The sequence below is a fragment of the Lagenorhynchus albirostris genome, chromosome 14, assembly GCF_949774975.1.
Source record: "Lagenorhynchus albirostris chromosome 14, mLagAlb1.1, whole genome shotgun sequence".
In the NCBI taxonomy this organism is placed as follows: Eukaryota; Metazoa; Chordata; class Mammalia; order Artiodactyla; family Delphinidae; genus Lagenorhynchus; species Lagenorhynchus albirostris.
Window position 1 is genome coordinate 2,386,664 of NC_083108.1, and position 22,630 is coordinate 2,409,293.

The 22,630-nt window shown below is 51.2% G+C and overlaps 1 protein-coding gene across 4 annotated transcripts in view; it reads left to right on the plus strand.

Annotated features, from left to right (window-relative positions):
* MBP (myelin basic protein) overlaps nt 1-22,630 on the plus strand; it is a 114,514-nt gene that overhangs the window by 17,176 nt on the left and 74,708 nt on the right. For all 4 annotated transcript variants that reach the window (XM_060170494.1, XM_060170495.1, XM_060170496.1 and 1 more), the window contains exon 2: nt 7,095-7,170. In XM_060170494.1, coding sequence (XP_060026477.1) covers nt 7,120-7,170 — 51 coding nt within the window. In that variant the 5' untranslated portion in view covers nt 7,095-7,119. The remainder of the gene's footprint in view (nt 1-7,094; nt 7,171-22,630) is intronic.

Consider the following 22,630-nt stretch of genomic DNA (forward strand, 5'->3'; position numbering starts at 1 on the left):
CGTCTCTGTGACCCAGGGTGACCTCAGCCCCTGGATCCTTCTCAGCCCCTCCCCACAGATGCCATCCCGCTGGTGTTTGTACTGTCAATATTCACACATACACAAGTGCAAACAGGACAGAGAAAAAAATTACTCTAAGCTACTGTACATGAAAAATTGCACCCGAGACAGATGAGAAAGACAGATTGCCCTCTGGCTGTCTGCTGATCGTGAAGCAATATATTCACTGAACATTTTTATTACGAGAAAGTTGAACTTTGACAGTTGTGATATCTGTGGACGATTAGCCCTTCGGGATCATGATTAACTCCTTATGCGTCTCCTTCTGCGGTCGGTGCCTTATGTAACATACAAGCCGTCCTCTAAGGAAGGGAAGAGAAGGCCCTTATGTTGTGGACGGGTTGTCAGGGGCCAGGGGATTTCGAGTCTGTTACCTTATTGAATGCCTCAATATGAATGAATGCACTGCAGGTATTATCAGCTGATTTTACAGATGAGGAGTCAGAAGCTCGGAGAACTAAATTTCTAAGCTCTTCAGTAAATAGTAATTGGCAGGCATGGAATTAAAACCCAAATAATTCCTTGCATACACTTTTCACCAGCTGTTATGGCAAGACATTAGGCAGGAAATTAAGAGAGTCGCTGTCATTTTCCTTATTAAACTCGTGTATCCACGGACAGGTGTTTATGAAGAATAAGTTATTGTAATGCAGCTGTTTTCTCAAGGGTGCTTGTTAGAGCAAAGCCTTCTCTTTATCGTGTTGATTAATAATCTAGAAATGGGTGACATCTTAGACCTACTGGAACACTTGTTTCCACGTAAGGCATACTCATGATGTAAAAAACGTCCAGCTGATCCCTATTTTTACCTATGATATACTCCTAGAGGCAGTGTTATATTCATGCCTAGATGAGTCTTCTAAGCTTTACTTTCTCAACTGTAAAATGGGAATAAAGCACACAGGGTTATTCCTGTAATTCCGTAACTCAAGGGATAAAGCAAATCACTGTAAAACTAACCCTGTATTTCCATAAAAACATTAATTTTAGGGTTGCTTTTAGGAACACGGACACTGAGCATGAAAAATAAAAAGCAAAACTCTTGTACCATCTGCAGAATCTTATGAAACCAAAGCCTGAAGAACTATACATCTGTGAGAAAAGTACACCTGTGACCGTTTCCTAGAACATGGACATAAATACAGCCAGACGGGTTGGTTCCTAATGAGCCCAAACGTACGGTGAGTGCAGACGCCGTGATGAACCCGCCCTATCACGCGTATGACCACGCGTGGGACCACGTGGGTTACCGCCCTGACGCTCCTCTCAGCCCAGAGGTCAGCACTGCCCATGGTGATCCCCTCCCGTTTCCGAGGGTTTTGGGAGGCGGTAGGATGCTCTGGGGGCCACAGCTCTATCTAGGGAGACTTGAATTGAGGCCTTCTCTCTCCCACAGTAAACCTACTGAGGCAGAGATGTCACGATAATCCCGTTGCCTGTGAAAATGCACCCAAAGGTACTGGAGGAATAGGCAGCTTAGCCTGTTAGTGTCTGCAGCCTCCGACGGGTCTCGGGTCTCCGCCTCACTTTTCCCTTCTCGCCGCCCATCCCCCACCCACTCTAGTCTGGAAACAGGAGAAGTCACGCTGCTTCCTGTGCTGTTGCTTATGGGCTCGTGTAGGACGTCACCTCTGGGCTTCTCAGGCACCGGTGTGCTCACCCCTTTCTCCTCTCTTGACCTGGGAGTTTAAGAGCGGATGTCCACACATAGGGGAACCCACGTAAAGGTCTCTGCAATAGGCGTGCAATCATAGATAGCTAGACGGCTAGAAGATGTTTTCTCAGCTGATCACCACCCACCCTGGGCACCCTGTGCAAGGGACGAGAAAGGCAGGAGCCGTCAGCCCTAGAGCTCACCCTGACCCCAACCTTGACCCCAACCTTGACCCCAACCCTGACCCCAACCCTGACCCTAACCCCTGACCCCAACCTTGACCCCAACACTGACCCCAACCCTGACCCCAACCTTGACCCCAACCCTGACCCCCAACCCTGACCCCAACCCAGGCCCTAACCCTGACCCCAACCAACCCTGACCCCAACCCAGGCCCTAACCCTGACCCCAGCCAACCCTGACCAGCCCCTACTTCATTCTCACCGCAGCCAGCACAGTGAAGGTGCTTCTATTGCTTCCACTTGACAGGAAACTGAGGTTCAGAGAAGTGGAGTGACTTGCCCCAGGTCACCCCACAGGAGCCTGGATTGGGACCGAGGTCTCATCCGCCGTGTTCACTCTAGATGTCAGGACTTCCAGTAGAAAGCAGGTGGTTAAAATGCTCAGAGCAAGGTGTTTTCACCTCCATGCCCCCAGCATTTCAGCTTGCCCATTCACACACACTCCTCTCCACCCAACGTGGGTTTTATCTGTGACTCCTTCACAGTGTCCACCAAAGTGATACGAGTGGTCTTAGCTGCACATTGTTGAAAACAGATCCAAGCAGCTGAGACTGGATTGCGTACCAGTGAATCTGGGTTACTAACCCGCACTCACGTGCTTAATTTTTACTGCCCCCCCCGCCCCGCACCAATAACACAAAGTATGGATGGTCACGAAAACATGGAAATTTTCAATAATCCCAGTGGCTGTTTCGAAATCACAGCTGGGATTGAATTTCAACCTAAGGAGTATGGGGCAGGCCCGATATAACCTAGTCTATCCTAAAGGCTCCCAGCCCTGGCCCTCCACTTCCCCTTCCACCAATCTCCTGTCTTCTTATTTCACGAAAAGCTTCTTAAGAACCTGGAGATGCTTCAGAGTCAACCTGAGTTCCAGGAGCGTTCCACGTGAAGGTTCCTCTTGCTCTCTCTATTTGACTAATTGCAAAAAATGAAATGAAGATGACCTCAAATGTCCAACTCTTCTGTCTGCAGAAGGTTCTTTTCAGCTCGCTATGGAGGCCAGCTGCCAGGGCAGCCTTCTTTCTGTAATGCAACCCTCCCATCTCTCCACGGCGGAATGGGGCAGAGTTACCCCCAGACAAGTCCACTGCCCATGATTTTCACCACAGGACTGTGCCACACGCCTCAAGGACTGATGATCCCTCTAATGAGGGGCCCTAATCTGAGAATTGTCACTTTGAGTTTCTTGTCTCTCTTTTCCTGCTGGTGCGCAAATTGTGCACTTAAGGCTAGAATCTGCCTACTCGAAATCACACATATAAATTCTCATTCTGTTCATCCGAGACAGAAGAGAAAAAAAGTCTGTACACACTCAAAAGTCTGACCCGGACTTTTGTTATTTCAATCTATTCTGTGTCCAGTAGTCTTGAGTTTTTTTAATAGTGATTAAAATAGTTCATGAACAGTCTTCCCAAGTATACCCCCAAGTTGCGCTTTGAGGCGTGATAAAGTTCTGATCAGAACACGCTGGCTTGGAAGACGCGTCCCCTCTCCAAGGAGCAGGGCAAGCAACATGTGATTAGATCAGCTGTGCCTCAAAGCCCTTGCTCCAAAATCAGCTCTCCTTTTGTCCACAAGCAACCCCCCGAATATTCACACGTCCCAGGCTATTTTGATTTAGGTTAAATCCTTAGAGATTTGTTTTCTGGAAGGGGGGACCATTGTGTTGGGATTTGCCTAATACCTGCGGGGGAGGTGACTGAGGAGGGTGAGAATAAGATGGAAATGGGAGGAGGTCAGGGATGCTGGGCTTGAGATACTGTCCAGGTGAGAACAGAGATGGTAGCGTTCGCTTCTCTGTGTCGGGGCTGGAAAACCCCAAGAGTCCAAGCTGTGAACTTGAAAAGAAGTTATCTATTTTTGCCTGTGTTTAGTTTCAAATACACCAATTCTTTTTTTTTTTGGAGGTAACTTTTATTTATATATATTTTTTTAATTGGAGTATAGTTGATTTACAATGTTGTGTTAGTTTCAGATGTACAGCACAGTGATTCCGTTTTATATGTACATATATTTTTTTCCAGATTCTTTTCCCTTATAGGTTATTGCAAAATATTGAGTAGAGTTCCCTGTGCTATACAGTACATCCTTGTTGGTTATCTGTTTTAGATATAGTAGTATGTATATGCTAATCGCAACCTCCTAACTTATCTTTCCCCAACCAAATACACCAATTCTTATTTCTTAAACAGGGATGTTTGATGCATTGTTATTCTGTGTATTACATACGCAGTGCAAGTTATCAGTACTTCCTCAGAACCCTGCATGGGACCACAGAGAGATCGCAGTTCAAAGTGACCCCCTCTACTCCCAGAGTTCAGACCGTCGTCCTGCACAGAGAACGTGCAGTCATGTTCTCCAACTGCAGTTCAGACCCCAAGAGGACAAAAACAAGTCCCCTCTTTACCTTTTTGTGCCCACTCTTATCAAGTAAACTACCATATGTGCCCCCAAACCTCCATTTTCCCAGTGAGGTTACCCCAAAGAGGTTTTTTAGGGGGTGGTCCCATGTAAGTAAATTGGGAAGGTGGATGATAGAATTGCACTGAATACTGAAATTATCTGCAAAGGTCGACTTGCATTTTTAAAAGCATACATTTTATTTTATTTAATTAATTGATTTATTTTTAGAAGATGTTGGGGGTAGGAGTTTATTTATTTATTTTTGCTGTGTTGGGTCTTCATTTCTGTGCGAGGGCTTTCTCTAGTTGTGGCAAGCGGGGGCCACTCTTCATCGCGGTGCGCGGGCCTCTCACTATCGCGGCCTCTCTTGTTGCAGAGCACAGGCTCCAGACGTGCAGGCTCAGTAGTTGTGGCTCACGGGCCTAGTTGCTCCGCGGCATGTGGGATCCTCCCAGACCAGGGCTCAAGCCCGTGTTCCCTGCATTAGCAGGCAGACTCTCAACCACTGCGCCACCAGGGAAGCCCCCATTTTATTTTTTTAAGCATAGATTTTATTTTTTAATTTAAAATGCTTCATTGCTAAAAAATGCTAACTGTCATCTGACAATTCAGGGTTTCCACAGACCTTCAATTTATAAAATATGCAATATCCACAAAGAGCAATAAAGCGAAGCACAATAAAACGAGGTCTGCCGGTGTACAACACAGTATCGTTAACTAGGAAACGAGGTCTGCCGGTGTACAATACAGTACCGTTAACTGTGAAACGCGGTCTGCCGGTGTACAACACAGTATCGTTAACTAGGAAACGAGGTCTGCCGGTGTACAGTACAGTACCGTTAACTGTGAAACGAGGTCTGCCGGTGTACAACACAGTATTGTTAACTAGGAAACGAGGTCTGCCGGTGTACAGTACAGTACCGTTAACTAGGAAACGAGGTCTGCCGGTGTACAACACAGTATCGTTAACTAGGAAACGAGGTCTGCCGGTGTACAATACAGTACCGTTAACTGTGAAACGAGGTCTGCCGGTGTACAACACAGTATCGTTAACTAGGAAACGAGGTCTGCCGGTGTACAATACAGTACCGTTAGCTGTGAAACGAGGTCTGCCGGCGTACAACACAGTCCCGTTAACTAGGAAACTGCCGGCGTACAACACAGTCCCGTTAACTGTGAAACGGGGTCTGCCGGCGTACAACACAGTCCCGTTAACTGTGAAACGGGGTCTGCCGGCGTACAACACAGTCCCGTTAACTGTGAAACGGGGTCTGCCGGCGTACAACACAGTCCCGTTAACTGTGAAACGAGGTCTGCCGGTTACAATACAGTATCGTTAACTATAGTCACCATGTTAAAGCATACACGTTAAAGTATTGGTTTTTTCACCTTCATGTCCTGATACATGATGTATTCACATGATTCTTCTAAGTCAGCAGTGTTTTTATCACCACTAGAACCATGTCTTTGATTCACCAGAGCACATGATCCCCACTTCGATCCAAGTCGTTTGAAGTACAGCACTTTTTAACTAAATCTCCCTCTGCGTGGGGCTCTGGTCCAGTTTCCATTTACAAAATACAAAGGCGGGAAGGGTTTCCACTCCTCAGGTGCTCGGTCTCCACCAGGTAACAGCTCACTGTACCCCACACACTGGGAGGTGATGCTCTAAGACGCCATCACTCCCTTTCTCACCAATTTGCCTGGGGAAGGGCATGGGTATCCTTCGTAGTCACTGAGGAGTCACCCCGTGATATGGGAGACTTTGGGGAAATTCAGATACTGGGCAATTCCTTCTTTGCAAAAGAGTGCCTTTGGGGAAACAAAACTTGCCTTTCATCAGGCATGTGTAATATTTTAGAAACCCTTCCCATTTTTAGAAGACGATTCATTTTGTTGCCTTTCAAGGAGAGCCACTCCTCGTTCAGCAGGGAGCTACTACTCACATGTTCTTTGAAAAGGGTACATCGTGGATGATTGAATTTTGTGACGGCCCTTAAAGACAGGTCACCTGGAGCCAGCTGACAAGTGTACGGTGATGGTGCAAGTGGTCCTTGTGGTTCAGGCAGGTCCAGGGATGTGTGTGGGATGAGGGAATCTGTGTGGAATGAGTTTGGCTAAATTCTTCCGTTCTGTGCCTTTCTGGAGGAAAAGAAATAAATTTGCTGCTAAAGTTTGGGTTAGAAAATACAAATGAGGAACATGTGCTTTTTTAAATCCAACTTTATCTTCCTTACAAATGCTGCAGGTTCTTGGAATGCTTGTCCGATAAGCAGCCCTTGGTCGGGTCTTGCTGTTTCTGTGCTCACACGATTCCCGAAGCATCAGGCTTGTTTTTATTTTGAGGCGCGTCGGCACTTTTCTGCATCTCTGTTCCTCTTGTTACTGAACATGAGGTGTACCTCCGTCCGTCCATCTGGACTTGTGCACAGTCTGAGATCTCTGGAGATGAGTTCATCTTCTTTATGGATGAGGAAACACACTGAACAGTGTTTGTCACTGGACAGAATCCGGGTTTGGGCAGCCGTCCCGCTCTCTGGCTTTCTGCCAGGGCTCAGAAGACAGTGACACTCACTCATGAGACTTTGGGTGCCTCTTGAGTTTGGGGGCTTTCGTTTTCTTTTCTCAGAAATGGGTGTAGCATGTGGAACGGGATGGTGCTGACTGAAAACTAGCGTAGAAAACTCTGAAAGTACCAGTTCCAAGGCTAACGGCCTCTCTTTGTCTTTCAGCATCTGAAGACCTCGACGGCTCAGGATGGGGAACCACGCAGGGAAGCGAGACTTAGGTGCCGAGAAGGGAAATAAGGTAAGGAGTGAGCCGGCTCAAAAATCCTGCAAACGCACAGACCCTCCTCAGGTACCCTGTGGCTACCAGGGTTTCCGCTAAAACAATTGGCTGTTATCCTCCTACCTTAGAAACTTCTAGGGCTTAGAATGCTAGTCCAAGACCCGAACTCCTCGGCCAGGACTCCAGGCCCACTACAGTCTCACTGTGACTGGCCTTGCCAGTGCCATCGGCCCGACGTCCCTGCCCCAACCCTCATCACAGGGAGCTTGGAAGATACAGGAGAGCAAACGGGAAGAACGCAAATAAAAGTCATCCAGATCCCTCCAGTGACCCAGAACAAATCTTCCGGGTGTTTCTAGCCTCGTGTTCGCCCCTTTCCACCTTATTCCACGGACGTCAGCTTCCCCTGTGCGATGATGATTCTTTGCGTCACCTTTGATTCCCCCAGAGTGACTGGGAAAGTGGTTCTCAGCCTGTCTCCCCCTGAGCCGCTCAAACCGATGGCCCGTCACCAGGGCACCTGCTGGCCTCATTCTCTGCCCATGAAGAATCATTTCAGATTATGAGGCAATAGGCCTGATGTTGTGCGCAGAACTGTGAATCCACCCTAATTTGTAGGGGGGAAAGGGTAATTATTCCAGTTCTTTGGTCCTTTAACTCAAGACAAATGACAGTTCATCAGAATGTCACAGTGCTGAGGATGGACCTCCACCAGCCCACGCGCGCGCAGAAGTGCTTCATAAATGTCCACCTGATTGAATTATATTACATTTGAGCCCCAGGACCTCTTTGCTGAGCTTCTGTGCTATGGGTTTTATTTAATAATAATGAACTTTGCAGCCATGAGCCCTTCTCTGATCTGTACTTAGACTCAATTTCCATATCAGCCAGGTGGGTAATTTTCCATAATTTGCTTTCAAGCCATTCATGTAAATCAGTGATTACATACTGTTTTTGTTCATATCTTATCTTACAAAGTGTTCTGAGAAAACATTGTTTTATCTAAAACAATGTTACGGAGTTTCTTTCCTAATGATGTCAGGCCCAAGGTCAACTAGAAGGGGTTTACCTTTTTATAATGTTATTATTGATTTGGAATTCTCTCATTGTTGAAAGGAGGACCAATTTTCTAAGTGTGTAAAGTGTTCTAGTGAATGTTGAATGGGGAATCACGCAGTGTTCTCTACAACTTGAGCGTGAACTGTATTACTGGTAATCTCCCTGTGAAGATACTAGTAACTCTGAGCTGTGAACGTGTTCAGTTACTCTAAAGACCGTGGGTCTGGTGGCATCTGCACCAGGAGGATAGAGTCTCAGCTGAGAGTGAAAATGGAGAAACAGCTCTTCTCAGAGAGCCCCATCCTGTTAGCACGTGGTATTTTAAGGCACTGCTGATTTAAGTGACTGATTTGCAAGTCTGCTTCTGTAAACCTCTCTGTGGCTTGCAGTGTCTTTCTTGTTGTTGGACGTTGTAAAGCACCAAAACGTAGTTCTCACTGGTTTACTTTTACCAACGTCAGATTCCTGAGCAGTGGTACAGCCGTAGTGACGCTTCTGTTTTCTGAAAGCTAATTTTTAACATTCTGCTGATGTTTCTTTGAAATTGGGCGTTTAAGACCACTGGTTCCTGTAGGGAGTTGTTACAAGTAACAGCTGTCTTCTTTTAATTGTCACTTGACAGAAAATATCTGAGGCCTTGTGGAGGGAGTGCTCTGGGGCAGCGGTCCGCAACCTTTCTGGCCCCAGGGACCGGTTTCATGGAAGACAGTTTTTCCACGGAGGCGGGTGGGGCGAATGGGGGGGTTCAGGCGGTGATGCGAGCGAAGGGGAGGCGCAGATGAAGCTTCGCTCGCTCTCCGCCGCTCACCTGCTGCTGTGCGGCCGGTTCCTAACAGGCTGCGCAAACAGGTACCGGTCTGCGGCCCCGGGGGGTTGGGGGCCCCTGCCCTGCGGTGTTACGTGGAGTGTCAGCTGAAACCAGAATAGAGAAAAACCACATGAGCTCGTGCCCTGCAGTTTCGCATCTGCACGTTTCTGTGGTCATTCTGGGAAGCTTGTTCTTCACTTACGAGGGAATGGACAGAAAGCGTTTGCCTGTGTCCGGGGGCTGACTGCTGACCTGCTAACAGGCGGGGGGCTGCAGGGACCGGTCACCCCACTCATCTCCCCAGCTCTGCCTCTTTGCAGCTCCCCCCGTACCGCACAGGGGGCCCAGAGCCCTCCTCTGCTCTCCACTCGCGTCCCCCATCAGCCCCGTGTCCTCACGCTCGCGCCTGCTGCCTTCCTGGAACCCGCTGGCCTGCGGAGGACGTTAGGAGGCAGTGGCCCTGTGTCGTGACCCCCTGCTCTGCCACCCTCTCCCCCACCCCCCACCCCGCCCCCGCGCTCGGCCCAGCTGGGGAGGGAGCCGCGGTGGCCAGGAGCGCACAGCCGCCTGCTGCCAGGTTCCTCCCCGTGGCGCCCCACTGCTCTCTCACTGGCTTCTCTCTCCTCCCGAAGAAGGCGTGTCACGATGTAGGAAGGAGCCTGTGATGGAAGGGACAGCTCTGGCATGTCTCTGTTCCTGTTCCAGCCTTGCGTGTTAATGTGGAAACAGACGCACGTCCAGGCAGTGATGCAGCTGCGAGCGCGACCTCGGGGCCCCATCAGAGCAGAGTGTGCGTGGTGGAGGTCAGGGAGGCCCCATCCACAAGGGGAACCAGTGGCATTCAGGGAAGCCCTCATTCTCAGACATAAAGAAATCCCTGCTGGCCTCCGATTCCCTGTTTTCTGAGCATCCTGGTGGATTTGGCTTCCAGGAAGCCCAGCTCACTAACTTACCAGCTCCTTGTCAGGCAGTGCGTTTTCACAATGGTCCTTTGGCAGCACCGGGGAAGGACACGTACCAGCTGCCACGTCCCCGGGACACATGGTTCTCAAAGAGCCCCCGCCCTTGGGCAGGCTGTGCCCGGGCAGCCCTGGGAGCCTGGGGACCCTGCACAGGTGGATGACACGTTTGGCCCCTCTGGCTCCTGGAGGGGAGGGCTCATTTCCAGGTCTGCACAGGAGTGAAGCTGGAGCACTTCTTTCGCAGGAGAACCAGCTGGGCCTTAGGACGGTGCCCACACCCTTTACTGAGGCTGTGCTGGGCTTCTGTCTCGTTCGGCGGTGCTCTGACTGTTGTCAGTCTCTGACCTATGGGTTTGCTCGTTGGGGTTTTCTGGTGATTCTCTTTTGGACACACCAGCTGCTATTAGCGCCTGCCGTGCTCCAGGCATCCGCGCCGTGGCTGTGTGGTTGCCAGGGCTGCTGTGACAAAGCAGCGCACACCCAGGGGCTGAACGGCAGACGTGTATTCGCTCTCAGTCCTGGAGGCTGGAATCTGAGATCCAGGTGTCGGCAGGGCTGGGTCCTCCTGAGGCCTTGCTCCTTGGTGTGTAGACGGCCGTCTTCTCCCTGTGTCTTCAAGTGGTCGTCCCTCTGTGTGTGTCTGTGTCCTGATCTCCTCTTATGAGGACACCAGTCCTATAGGATTAGGGCCCATCCTCGTGACCTCATTTTACCTTAATCAACTCTGTGGAGACCCCACCCTCAAATGCAGCCATATTCCGCGTTCCTGGAGGGCTAGGACTTCCGACATGTGGATCCTTGGGGAACACGCGTCAGTCCACAATGTCCGTGTTATTTGATGCAGGCGAGAAGTGACTGGGAGGTTTGAGAGGCCAGAGAGAGGAGTGTCCCCAGCCCTGCCTGGTAATTGCCACCAGAGTCTGACCCTCACCCTCAGTGGGCACTGCCGTTGCCCTGGCCTCTCCCCATCATGAGATTTCGGCATTCGCTTCTGTCCTGTTAACGCCTCCCTCGCAGACCCCTTAACCTTCCAGGCCCCAGATCCATAAGCCAACACCCCCGCTGCCCCTAGGATGTGGGGCTTGTCCAGAACCTTCCATGCCCGTCTGTTGCCCGTGACCATCTGTCCACATGGCACAGCGGCCTTGAGGTTGTGTCCTCCATGTGCTGCCCTCATGCGTTCAGCCCTTCTCCACGCTCTGACCCTGAGTATCATCTTCATTTTACCCGAGATGGATTCTCAGAGTGGCCTGCGAGCTTGGCCCAAGGCCAGGTGGGGAGCGAACGCAGGAGCTGGGCTGTGGGGCGGCTCTCTGTCCCTCTGGGTCGGCACCAGGCAGCAGAAATGGAAGGAGAGCCACAGGTGGACGTTTAAACGTTTTAGTAGCCACATAAAAAAGTAAAGAGACAGGAAGAAATTAATGCTAATATCTTTTCTTTAACTTAATATACTCCAAATGTCATGTCAGCATATGATGACTATCAGTGAAGTACTTTACTGTTCTTTCCGTCTCAGTGAACCTGCAAACTCGGGGTATATCTAGCTTACATCCCAACATGGCCTGGCCGCTCTTCTAGCGCTCAGTGGCCACATGTGGCTGGCAGCTCCAGACCGGACGGCAGCCTCCACGGCCAGGCCCATCCCTGCGGGCCCTGCTGCCTCGCCAGGCAGTGTCCCGGACACCTTCATGGTGTCCTCCATCCAGTTCACGCCCCCCGCCCTGCCCACCGTGCATCTCATCCATTGCCTGATGAAGAGGAAAGAGAAATTGTGAATGACCAGTATTGTCCGTTGAGAGATGATGATGGGCCTGATTTTGCCCTCGGAGGGAGGGAGCTGGGGTTGAAGAGGAGAAGCCGGAGGGGGAGGGAGGGGCTGGGGAGGGGTGTGGATGAGTGGCTGCCCTCTGTCCCCTGGCTGGACCAGTAACCGCAGAGCAAGGGCAGTGATGAGTGAAAGTCCGGTGCAGAGGAGAAAGCAGGAGCGTCCTTTTTAAATCTGTCCAAATCCAGAGACCGCTTAGGGCATCGGGAGTGCCTCTGGTCTCGTGGCTTCGTCTGCCCTCCCCTGAATCACCCCCAAGCCTCTGGGGCAGCTTGAAGGGTCCGACCTGGGATCAGCCCCGGACTCCGCACCAGGTGCGTCGTGGTGCTGCCACAGACACGTGAGGACACTTGGCACTTTGCGTTGCCCCCAGTTTTCTCTAACAAGAGGCAGGCTGTTCTAACTCGTGTGTGGACTCTGTCCCTTCAGAGTTCACAAGTAAGTTAGCTGTTTAGCACTGAAAGTGTCTCAAATCTTGACTTACTCCTACATCCATTCACCCATCCATAGGCAGGTGCAGACTTCTATTAAGCACCTCCCCTGAGTAGGACTGGGCTGGACTCAGTGACGAAAGCCCGGCTTCCCCACCAGCTGTCAGGCGACCTGGGGCAGTTACTTCACGCCCCTGGGCTTCGGTTCCCTCGTTGGTTACGGAGATGAGAAGATGGTGAACGTTACGTGAGCCGAAGGATGTGACACACAGAGCATTGCCTGGTGCCCAGCAAGTCCTGTGTTGTGCCGTTGCTGCTTCTGTTCCTAATGCTCTTATTCTTGCTGTTGTTTTAAGAGAAACGGGCGTGCATCTTCTGTCAGAACAGCTCCCAGTGTGACTGGAGAGACCAGCAGAACTCTGACCCTCTGCCCAGCGCAATGACGGGATACAGGAGGGAAACCATGGGGACCGGGGGCCCTGGCCTGCCTGATGGCCTTTAACCAGCGTGGAGAACAGGCTACAAAGAGCAGAGGGAAAGCCCAGGAGTGGTCCTTCCCTGTGTCCTCGGGCTCAGGGAAACACGGGCAAAATGTTTAAGTACTGCAAACAGGATTTGACCTGGGGCACCCCTTGTACCATCCCTTTCTGCAAATCTCTCCCAGTTTCGGCCCCTCCAAGCGCTGTGGATTCTGAGTCCCCCAAGCAGCAGCCCCACCATTTCCGCAGCCTGACGCTGCCTGTCAGTCAAAGCGTCCCCTCACAGTGATTGCTGGGAGGAGGCATCCTTTTTGATGAATTTGCGTCGCTGAGGGCAGGGCCAGTGGCCCCTTAGACATTCCATTGGTGTTTCCATTTCGGACACCGTGCTGGGCGGCCTTGGAACTTAATGGCACAAGTCAGAATACCTTCTGGCTACGTAGAGATAACTTTGGCTCAGCAGGACGGCCCTGGCCCCAGGCCTGTCGCCTGTGCTCAGCAGTTGTAAGCGGCTTCCCTCCTGAACCCGTGGGTGCCCTAAACACCGTGATTTCTGACAACATCTCCCAGAGCAGCAGTGAACGTCCTGTGGGAAAGAGCTTTTGTGCCATTTTTTGTTGTGCAGAGGAAAAAGATTCCCCGGCAGAGACCGATATCAGAGAGGCAAGAGGAAAATCGGGAGAGCCGCAGGTGGGAAGGGCTCAGGGAGACGGAGGGGTCCGAGGCGGACGGAGCTGACGGCTGCCCCGCTGGACCCTCAGGCCCCGCCCAAGCGTCAAGTGTGGAGAACCGGGGCTCCCAGCACCTACAGACCAGGACCTTCAGAATCCACCTCAACACCTGTCACCTGGGGCTTACTAGGGCTGCCTGGCAGGTGTCGGTGGAAGGTTCTGGAACAGGGCCGGTCCCTGGGGACTCTGCCTCTCCTGCTTCCAGATTTCCTACTGACCTTGAGCGAGTGGGATTTCCAGCGTCCCTGAACTACTTCTTCTCACCTGAATGCTTCAGCTTTGTTTAATTTTCTTGTTTGAGCACTGACCTCAGTCCACATGGGAATGAACTTCAAGAAGTTTTCATACGAAACTAGTGAGGCCATTGCTAGTCAGAAGCATTACTACCAGGAAACATAAGAAACAAAGAGTAGTTTATATCGGCATCTCCACAGATTTTCCAAAATGAGTGAAATCAAGCGATGATCTATGACAATTTTTGAAAATCTAAAAATAATAATTTTGAAAGCCTGCTTTTCACCTGTGGGATCTCTATACTTTTCTTGGCGGTGGTATCTGGCTCACAAAGTTTCTCCAAAGGCGCCCAGCCATGTTTCTGGAGTTTTCTATTTAATCAGCTTAAGAAGAACGATACCACACTGAAAAACAAGGTCTGAGAGCAGTTTTAGAATTTAGACTCGTGTCTGATTTTACAGTGGGGAGTAACTTGTTGGTCTGTTTTGTGTTTCCGATTAAATTGATTCGCTGTCTCAGCTGTTCTTCAAAGCCCAGTGTGTGCTGGCCGCCTCTCCAGGGATACTCACACCCCTGGGGAAGCCGTTCGCGTATTTAATCATCACGGACCCCCCTGTCTGATGAGCCGCTGGGATGCTGTACCGGCGACGCTCTGAGAAGTGAGAGGTGTAGTTTGCACGCATACACACAGAGGCGCTCAGCAGCTCAGCCCCGCCCACCAGCGTGGAGATGGAAAATGTAGATTTGACGGGAAAATACGTTTCCTTCAAAACGTCTGACGTCCCAGCTGTGGGACGGGCTGACATTTTCCCTCGGGGGTTCACTGACTCTGCAGAACCGCAATCCTGCATCGTCTTGTCCCAAGTGGGGCATGTTGTCAGCAGTGTCGCTTGTTCAGGGGGCCCCGTGCTTTTCACGCCAGCCTCGGGAAGGAGGAATCTTTCTGCTTTAAACCACGGCCAGCTCCGTGCCATCCTCTCTCCTCCCACGGGCTCTGCTTGCAGGTATTGTGCCCTTGTCCCCCACCGCCCCCAGTGCTGCTGTTTGGGGGACCCTAACTGCACAGCCCGTACGGGTGTCCAGGGCGCCCCCGACACCGCCGGCTCCAGGCCGGGTGGATGCTGGCAGCCTTCACCTGTGGGCCCCAGCCCAGGGCAGGGAGTCGTCCACACGCCCCGCGCTGCGTACGGCACAGGTGGGCCCTTCAAACCCCAAATCCAGCGTTGCTTTCGCCCCACATCACGCTTCCTCCTGCAGTTCCTTGTTAGAACCGACCGCCGTCACCACGGCTACTTCGCAGAATGGGAAGCGGGTTTGCCAAGAAACTCACTTCCGTCCAGTCACCCAGACCCACTCGATGGGGCTGCCGTGTCTTCGAGCAGGGAATCCACCTGGAAAGTTAACGTTTCTGATTTGATTTTGCAGTGTGTTGGCAACTGTTAGACCCATACATGTGTAATTCCATTTTCTTAGGCCGGTTCCACGAACAATTTTTTTTGAGAACTCAGGTAGTTAAGTTAATCAAATAATATACGTTTCAAAGTTTAGGGGGCTGAAAAGTAGATGGTATTTCCCTGCAGACACTCACCAATCTAGTCAGATACATGGAGAGACCTAGTCAGCATCAAGTAAGGCCTTAGATTGCGAGGTGCAGGCGGTCTTTCCCTTGTATCTGTCTTCAACAGTCCCAGAGTCCTTTGTCTGTCTGTCTCTCCATCTCTGTTTGTATCTCCATCTCTATCTCTCGCACACAGCCATAAAGGATTCCCCTTCGCCTCAGCTGCACAGCATTAAACCACCTTCCGATAGGCCGATGGTGCACTGTACCAATAGCTGCCTTGCGTCTGCTGCTCACTGCAGACGCCCCGCTGCAGACCCGTCCAGCAGGACCTTCTGCCCTGTGCCCCTGCTGGCCAATAGGGCGGTCACGTGACACACGTGGCTACTGTGATTGGTACAACAGAAGAACCAAACTTTTAACTTCAGATTTAAATAGCCGTGTGTTTTGAGGCACATGCCGTTCCACTGGGTGCTTGGCGTGTCCTCCTAGTTCTGGGGTCCCCAGAACCCTGCCTGAGAGACATCAGCTCCAATTCTCGTTAAGGACAAAAACTGGGTCTTTCTCAAAGTCATATGATCGCGTACAAAAGTGAGCATCGAGTTCAGAAGGTAAAATCCTCTGGAAACACACCCTTATAAATACCAGCCACTGCAGAGGGCGGCGCTGTGAGCCGTGAGCTCCAGCAGGTGGGGCAGGTCTTGTCCTCACTCACCTCCCTTGGCTGGGAGGGTCTCACGGCCCCATTGCTTACTTACTGCTCCCTCCGAAGGGGGCCACCTGCTGCAGGGTTGGGAAACTCGCATTGCAAACAGCATGCATTTATCTAAGTGCCTCTGAGTTTCCTGCACACACAGACGCCTACCCACCTGCCTTGCTTAGTGCCTCCGAAAGAATTTCAGCGAGCTTCTAAAAAGAGAAATAAAATAGTGTAGAGGACGCATCCTTTTAAGAGGTTCCCAGAATCAGTAGCCTTCTGATTAGTCATGGAGAAATCAACATGGGATCTGTCCCTGACCTGAGAGTCGAGCCACGAGGATATAAAATGAAACATCTCATTCCAGGCTGGTTTGTGAAGTCGCATTTGTATTTAAGACCCCAGGGCCGCCTCTGAAGGGGGGCTGTCTGCGCCCCGAGGGATGGTGAAGACTGCCGTGTTGGAGATGCAGCGTCTCCCACCCGCAGGCGAGCGCCGTCTTACCAAGTCCGCCTTTACAGCAGGTTCGCGAATGTCCTGAGTCAGCACTGATTTGCTCTTGGAAGGTACTAACGACAAAGTCTCCCATCACGGTTTTGCACGGAAAGCATGACCCTAGCTTGATTCTGATCTCTAAGGTCTGTGAGTGAGCATTTTGTTTCCTCTGATAGACTGAGGACACTCACACCTCTGTCAGTCAGGTGGCAACAGGCCTCACAGACACACATGTGAGTGAGTGGTAAAGGCAGGGGTGTAATTAGCCAGCAGACCCCGGGCCCTCACAGCCCTTAATAAAAATAATGGGGCGATGATGCAGTGGTGCCCCAGGCAGCATAAATCCAGCGGGCAGGCCACGCGGCAGCACGTGATTTATGAACTTGCCCCGTCCCTGGCCCAGGCCCAGCCCCTCCCCATCCCAGGGATGGCCTCGTGGACCCCTGCTCGGGGGCCCCTCCCGGCTCAGCTGCTAAGGGAAGGGCCCCAGGAGTCAGGCTGCGGGGACCTCGAGGCCTCCGACTTAGGGTTCAGGGCTTGTACACCCCAGGGGCCTCGGACCCTGTGAGATGCGCACCTTCTGTGTCCTTTCACCCTATTATAGGGTTTATTAGGGTTGCGAGTTAGTTCGCAAGCTTAGTTTTTATCAGAAACTGTGACCAACCTTGCAAGCAGCTGACTTTGGGCCACGATCGTTCAGTAGAAGTGATATGTTTAACACTGGTCATTAACTTTATAAATGACGTGACAATAAAATCATTCTCTGGGTAAAACTACAGCAACAGTGGACCGTGCCCCCGACGGGACGGCTTGAATAGACGGCTCTATTCAGGCCACCCCCACACGAGGCTTCTATCCTTAAGATCATGTTCCTGGGCCTTGGGCAGCCGATCACGTGGAATCCGGAGCCCGGTGACCCTGGAACACACCCGTTTGTCGTCTTGTTTTCAGCTGGACTCATAAACCGTTCCTTCCGCATTCCTTCCCTCACCCTGTCATAGCCCCTAATTCCTCTGTCCCTGCATCTGTAACGCTAAATCATTTATGAGAGCTGACAGGACGGGGGAAGGGAGGCCAGAAATGTTGGCCTGTCATCAGATGCGCAGCACAGAACAAGCAGAGGCAGCGCTGACTTCGTTGAATAGGTTTTTTTTAAGGTGGGGAAGCTTTTGAGCTCACAATGGATACGCGTCACGTGAAGTAGTTCTCAGGCTCCGTTTGGGGTTTACATTTGATTGAGAACGTGATTCCAGGGGTGGCACAGCAGATATGTATTCTTGAATTCCTCCTGACTTGAATGAAAGTGTTTAGATGGAAACTCTCCTTTCCAGAGGGTGGGTGAGTTAGATTTCCTGGGAGTGGAGAGCAGTGCCCTCCTGTAGGTGGTTCAGGTTGACGGGCTGGGGAAAGGGCTTCGGTGGTAGATTGTTTTAATCTCCAGTCGGTTTAGGGCTCGCCACTGGGTGTGCCCATGAAGCCTCCCTGAGCTGCCATTTCTCATCCGCTGCCAGGTAATTTCAGAAAGGCCACCATGTAATTTTATCTTTGAAGACAAGTTTATTTCAGACTCTGAGAGTGAAAAGCGTGTCATTGCGTATAAAAACCCTGTGTTTATTTTGTTATTAAGGAAGAATTTTTTTTATATTTATTCAAACCCTCTTACAATGTTTTAAATGAAACAAAACCTAAAAATCCAGGTTTCAGAATGATGCTTCTTGTCTTTTCTCACTCATTACTAAGGCAATATGGTTTTTTTAAACTTTTTTAAAACTGATTTCTTTTATTTATTTATTTATTATTTATTTTTGGCTGCTGTGCGTGCACTTTCTCTAGTTGCAGCGAGCGGGGGCTGCTCTTCGTTGCAGTGTGCGGGCTTCTCATTGCGGTGGCTTCTCTTGCCGCGGAGCATGGGCTCTAGGCGCGTGGTCTTCGGTAGTTGTGGCTCGCGGGCTTAGTAGTTGTGGCTCGCGGGCTCTAGAGCACAGACTCAGTAGTTGTGGCACACGGGCTTAGTTGCTCCGTGGCATGTGGGATCTTCCCGGACCAGGGCTCGAACCCGTGTCCCCTGCATTGGCAGGCGGATTCTTAACCGTTGCACCACCAGGGGAGTCCTAAGGCAGTATGGTTTTAAAACTTTACATTTGGAAGTGAGAGATTTTATAGGCTGGAATACATTTGTGAAAATTTATCTTTCTGTGTTTGTCAGTGTGTGTGTGTGTTTGAACGTGTGGCATTTTTCTCACCCGCCAGCTTCCAGCCCTGCAAAATGCCCATCGGCAGCTGTGTGGACACGTTCTCAGGCTCAGCCCACGCTCTGCACGTGTATGATTCTAACACACCACTCTCCTAATTGAGATTGGGTACCCCCATTAATTTGATTATCATACAGTTAAACAAAAGCCTCGATGAAATTCATTATTGTTTCTGTGGCTTTTGATGCTTGCAAAACAGACTCTGTTATTCAATACGTCCTAAATTATGCTTTAGCACAAGTCATATGTAACCAAACACAAGCCCTCAGTAAACAGACAAGGCAATTTGGTAGTTACGTTAATTACCCATGGTGAGTGAGGGTGACTGCAGCCTGGGTTACTCACAGACGTGCGTGCGTTCACACCCTGCTGTTGCAGAGCTGCATTAAGTTGCTTAACAAAATACCAGCATCTTGAAATTTAGAAGTGAAAGGCGAGCTTACATGTTGGTTTCGACTGTTTGGGGAGGAATCTGCCTCTTTCAGGAAGCAGGGTCTGAGACGTGTCCTTGCTGGCAAAGCCGCGTGCTGCCTCCGCATCTGGGGGCCTGGCCTCTGCCACCCGTCCCCTCCTGCCCCCCTGCGCTCCGCCCTCGCCGCCCGGCCCCTCCCTTCCAGCTGCTCACCTTACTCTCCTTGTCCCACCCAAACCATCGGGTCCATTTTCCTTCTCTGGCTGGTTTCGCCGCCTCACCCTGGAATGCAAACCCTGTGGGAACAGAGGCTGACCCCCTGGCACCCACACGTCCCAGGGCCACTGGACACTGCACGGCCAGTGGGTGCCGTCACCCCAGGGTCCGCTTATGAGGCCTCGGCTCCGTGCACAGCGTCCAAGTTGATCTTGGTAGTGAAGTTCACGCCATGCTGGGGCTGGTTACTTCTGCTGGAAATGCCTGTAGGGAAGGAAACTTCTTCAGATACATCCCCCCACATTGCCTCCTTTGGATTCAGTAAAATAAAAGGTGTCAGCTCCCAAATGTAAAATAGCTAGCTAGCGGGAAGCAGCCGCATAGCGCAGGGAGATCAGCTGGGTGCTTTGTGACCGCCTGGAGGGCTGGGATAGGAGGGGTGGGAGGGAGACCCAAGAGGGGGGATTATATGTATATACGCATAACTGATTCAAATTGCTCTACAGCAGCAACTAACACAACACTGTAAAGCAATTACACTCCAATAAAGACGTTAAATAATAAAAGGTGTCAGGAACCAACTTATTAATGCAGTGCACATTCCGTTGCACTTCCTTTTCTGGAACGCCGGTGCCTCCCAGGAACCAGGAAAGTATCTAGAATGTCGAAAGCAGGTCCCATCGGTCGTATCTGCTCACCAGGGCCCCGCGGCGGTGACTGCCCACACCGGCAGGTATTTTCACTGGGGAGACAGATGATACACAAATCAACATGGGAATTAGGTACTTCAGATGGTGTTAGGGCTCAGAAGAAATATGTAGGGTTGGGGGCTCAGGAGGGCAGGGGTGAGGGCTGCCGGGGAGCCACCGCGATGGGGCAACATAGAGCAAAGGCTGGGAAAGTGGAAGGTGGGAGCCACGCGGCTCTCTGGGGACAGGTGTTCCAGGCGGAGGATCTCGCACGTGCAGAAACTGAGCCAGCCACTGCCTTGTTGCATGGGAGAGGCAGGGCTGGAGGGGGTAAGATAGGAGGCCAGGCAGGCAGGGAAAGGCCTAGATCACGGAGCGCCTAGCTGGCTGTCAGGTAGCCCCGGGAACTGTCCTTCTGAGAGATGACGGTGCCCGGCCAGGGGCGAAGGTAGATGCCTTGAGAAATGGTCAAGTTCCAGTTGCCTTTGAAGCGAGAGCTGGTAGGATTTGCCGATGAACTGGGAGTTAGAGAGAGAAGGGAATGAAGGGTTGGGGCCTGGGCGTCGGGGGTACACCTGTGCACAGGTGAGGAAGCGTGGGCAGGGTAGGTTAGCGAAACAGGTGAAAAATCACCGCGAGCTTGAGGTGCCCCTTAGGTGCTCACCTTGCAAAAAGCGCCGGCAGAGACGTCCAAGATTCATAACTCTCAGATCAACTAAGGAGACGGGTTTAGAGAGGAATCCAAGGCTGAGCCCTGGACTTCAACATTTGGGACCAGGAGGGTGAGTGGCACCCGCAAGGGAGACCAAGATGGGGCAGCCACAGGTGGGGGGATGGACATGAGTCACTGGGTCTGGCAGGGAGTGTTAGAAGCATTTCACCGGTCAAATAGCACTGAGTCCAGGTCAGAAAAGGATGGAGGGTCAACCACTGGATGAAGCAGCCCGGAGTCCCTGTTGCCCGAGGCCAGAGATGCTTTGGTGGCATGGTGGCAGTGAGACCCGATTGGTATTGGAAGGAGACTGGCAACAGTGGCCCGGAAACCTCCTTGAGAAGCTGTGTGGAGAAGGAACCGGACCCAGGGCACAGCTGGCAAGGGCGTGGAAGCCAGTCGGGGCCGTTTTGCTTTTGACGGTGGAGTTTTAAGAGCGTGTTCGTCAGCTGATGCAAATGGTCCTCTAGAGAGGGGGCCATCGCCGAGGGTGGCAAGGGATGCCTGCTCTGATAAGTGGTGGTTTTCTCTGGAAAAGGAGAGAAGTGGTTCATCTCAGCCTCAGGCAAGCGCAGGCTAAGCTTTAAGATCTGACCCCATGTCTGCAGCCTCCTTTGCAATGGCAAAGGCCTCTTGGCCAGCCGCCACCGCAGCGTCCCGTGAGGTGGGAGACGGTGGGACAGCACTACGGCCACCCGGACGCACTGCCTCGTGTTCAGCTGCTGCAGGAGAGTTGCAGCCCGTATTCAGGAAAGCCTACCGACGTTTGGAAGCATGCTGGCCGTGCTGTTGTGTCCGGAAAGAAATACCTGGCTGTAGGGTGGACGCCAGAGACCCGGCTAAGCAGCTGCCCCCCCACACCTGGGGAATCACGTTGCCCTGCAGGCGGAGGTGTCCAGGGTCAGGCGCGAAGGCCTGGATGAGGGCCTGGACCGGTCCGGTAGTCACCTGCTGTAGGTGCTTCAGGCAGGTGCTGCAGCTAGACTCTCCAGGCTGCACCCGGGCCACAAGGCAAGTATTCCTGAGAGGCACGGTGGGCTGGTAGCTTCCAGCCTGAGAGACAGTGCAACTTCCAGGAGCATCGTCCTAGCTTCCTGTGGTTGCCGTGACAGGTCATCACACACGGGGCGGCTTAAAGCAACAGAAACTCATTTTCTCACACCGTTCTGGAGGCCAGATGTCTAAAATCAAGGTGTCGGCTGGGCCGTGCTCCCTCTGGAGGCTCCAGGGAGGAGTCCTTCCTGCCGCTTCCAGCTGCTGGTGGGGAGCTTCCCACAGAAAATATTTATTTTATTCTATTCTACTTTGTGACAATTTTAGTCCTTTTAAAAGAGGTTTATTGCAATGTTTTTCAAGGTGAAATATGACGTGGTATTTGTAGAATACAGTCCAGGAGTTTATAATACTGCTTTTTGGTGAGCCGTTCTTAATAAGAGATTCCTCTCATTTCATTGTCGGAATACGAAATATTTAGTTCCTCACTCTGCTTCGGAACATTGTATCTTTTGCCTTTCTCGCCAGTTCTTCAGTGTTTAAGAGAAAATCGATCTTTGATTTTATGATTTTGTTCTCGAGCATATAAGCGTGCTCTAAAACATCAGGAGACTGACCATGCTTGTTTTAGGTCACAGTTCCTATGGTACTTAAAACAAAAGGATGGTTTCATTAATATACAGGGAAACCCATTCGATCTGTTTTCCTGGACAATTTAGTTGCCACCTGACCTTCCATAAAGAGGTTTTTCAAAATATTTTTTGTATCTTCTCCTAACTATATACTCTGACTTGATTTTATTGTCAGTTATGGAACAAGAGAAGGTCTGTGGCCTGAAAAACCAAATTTCCCCTGCGTGTGCGTTTGCAGAGAATGTTCCCTTGCGTGTGCATTTGCAGAGAATGGCGCATGCACGCTTCTGCGG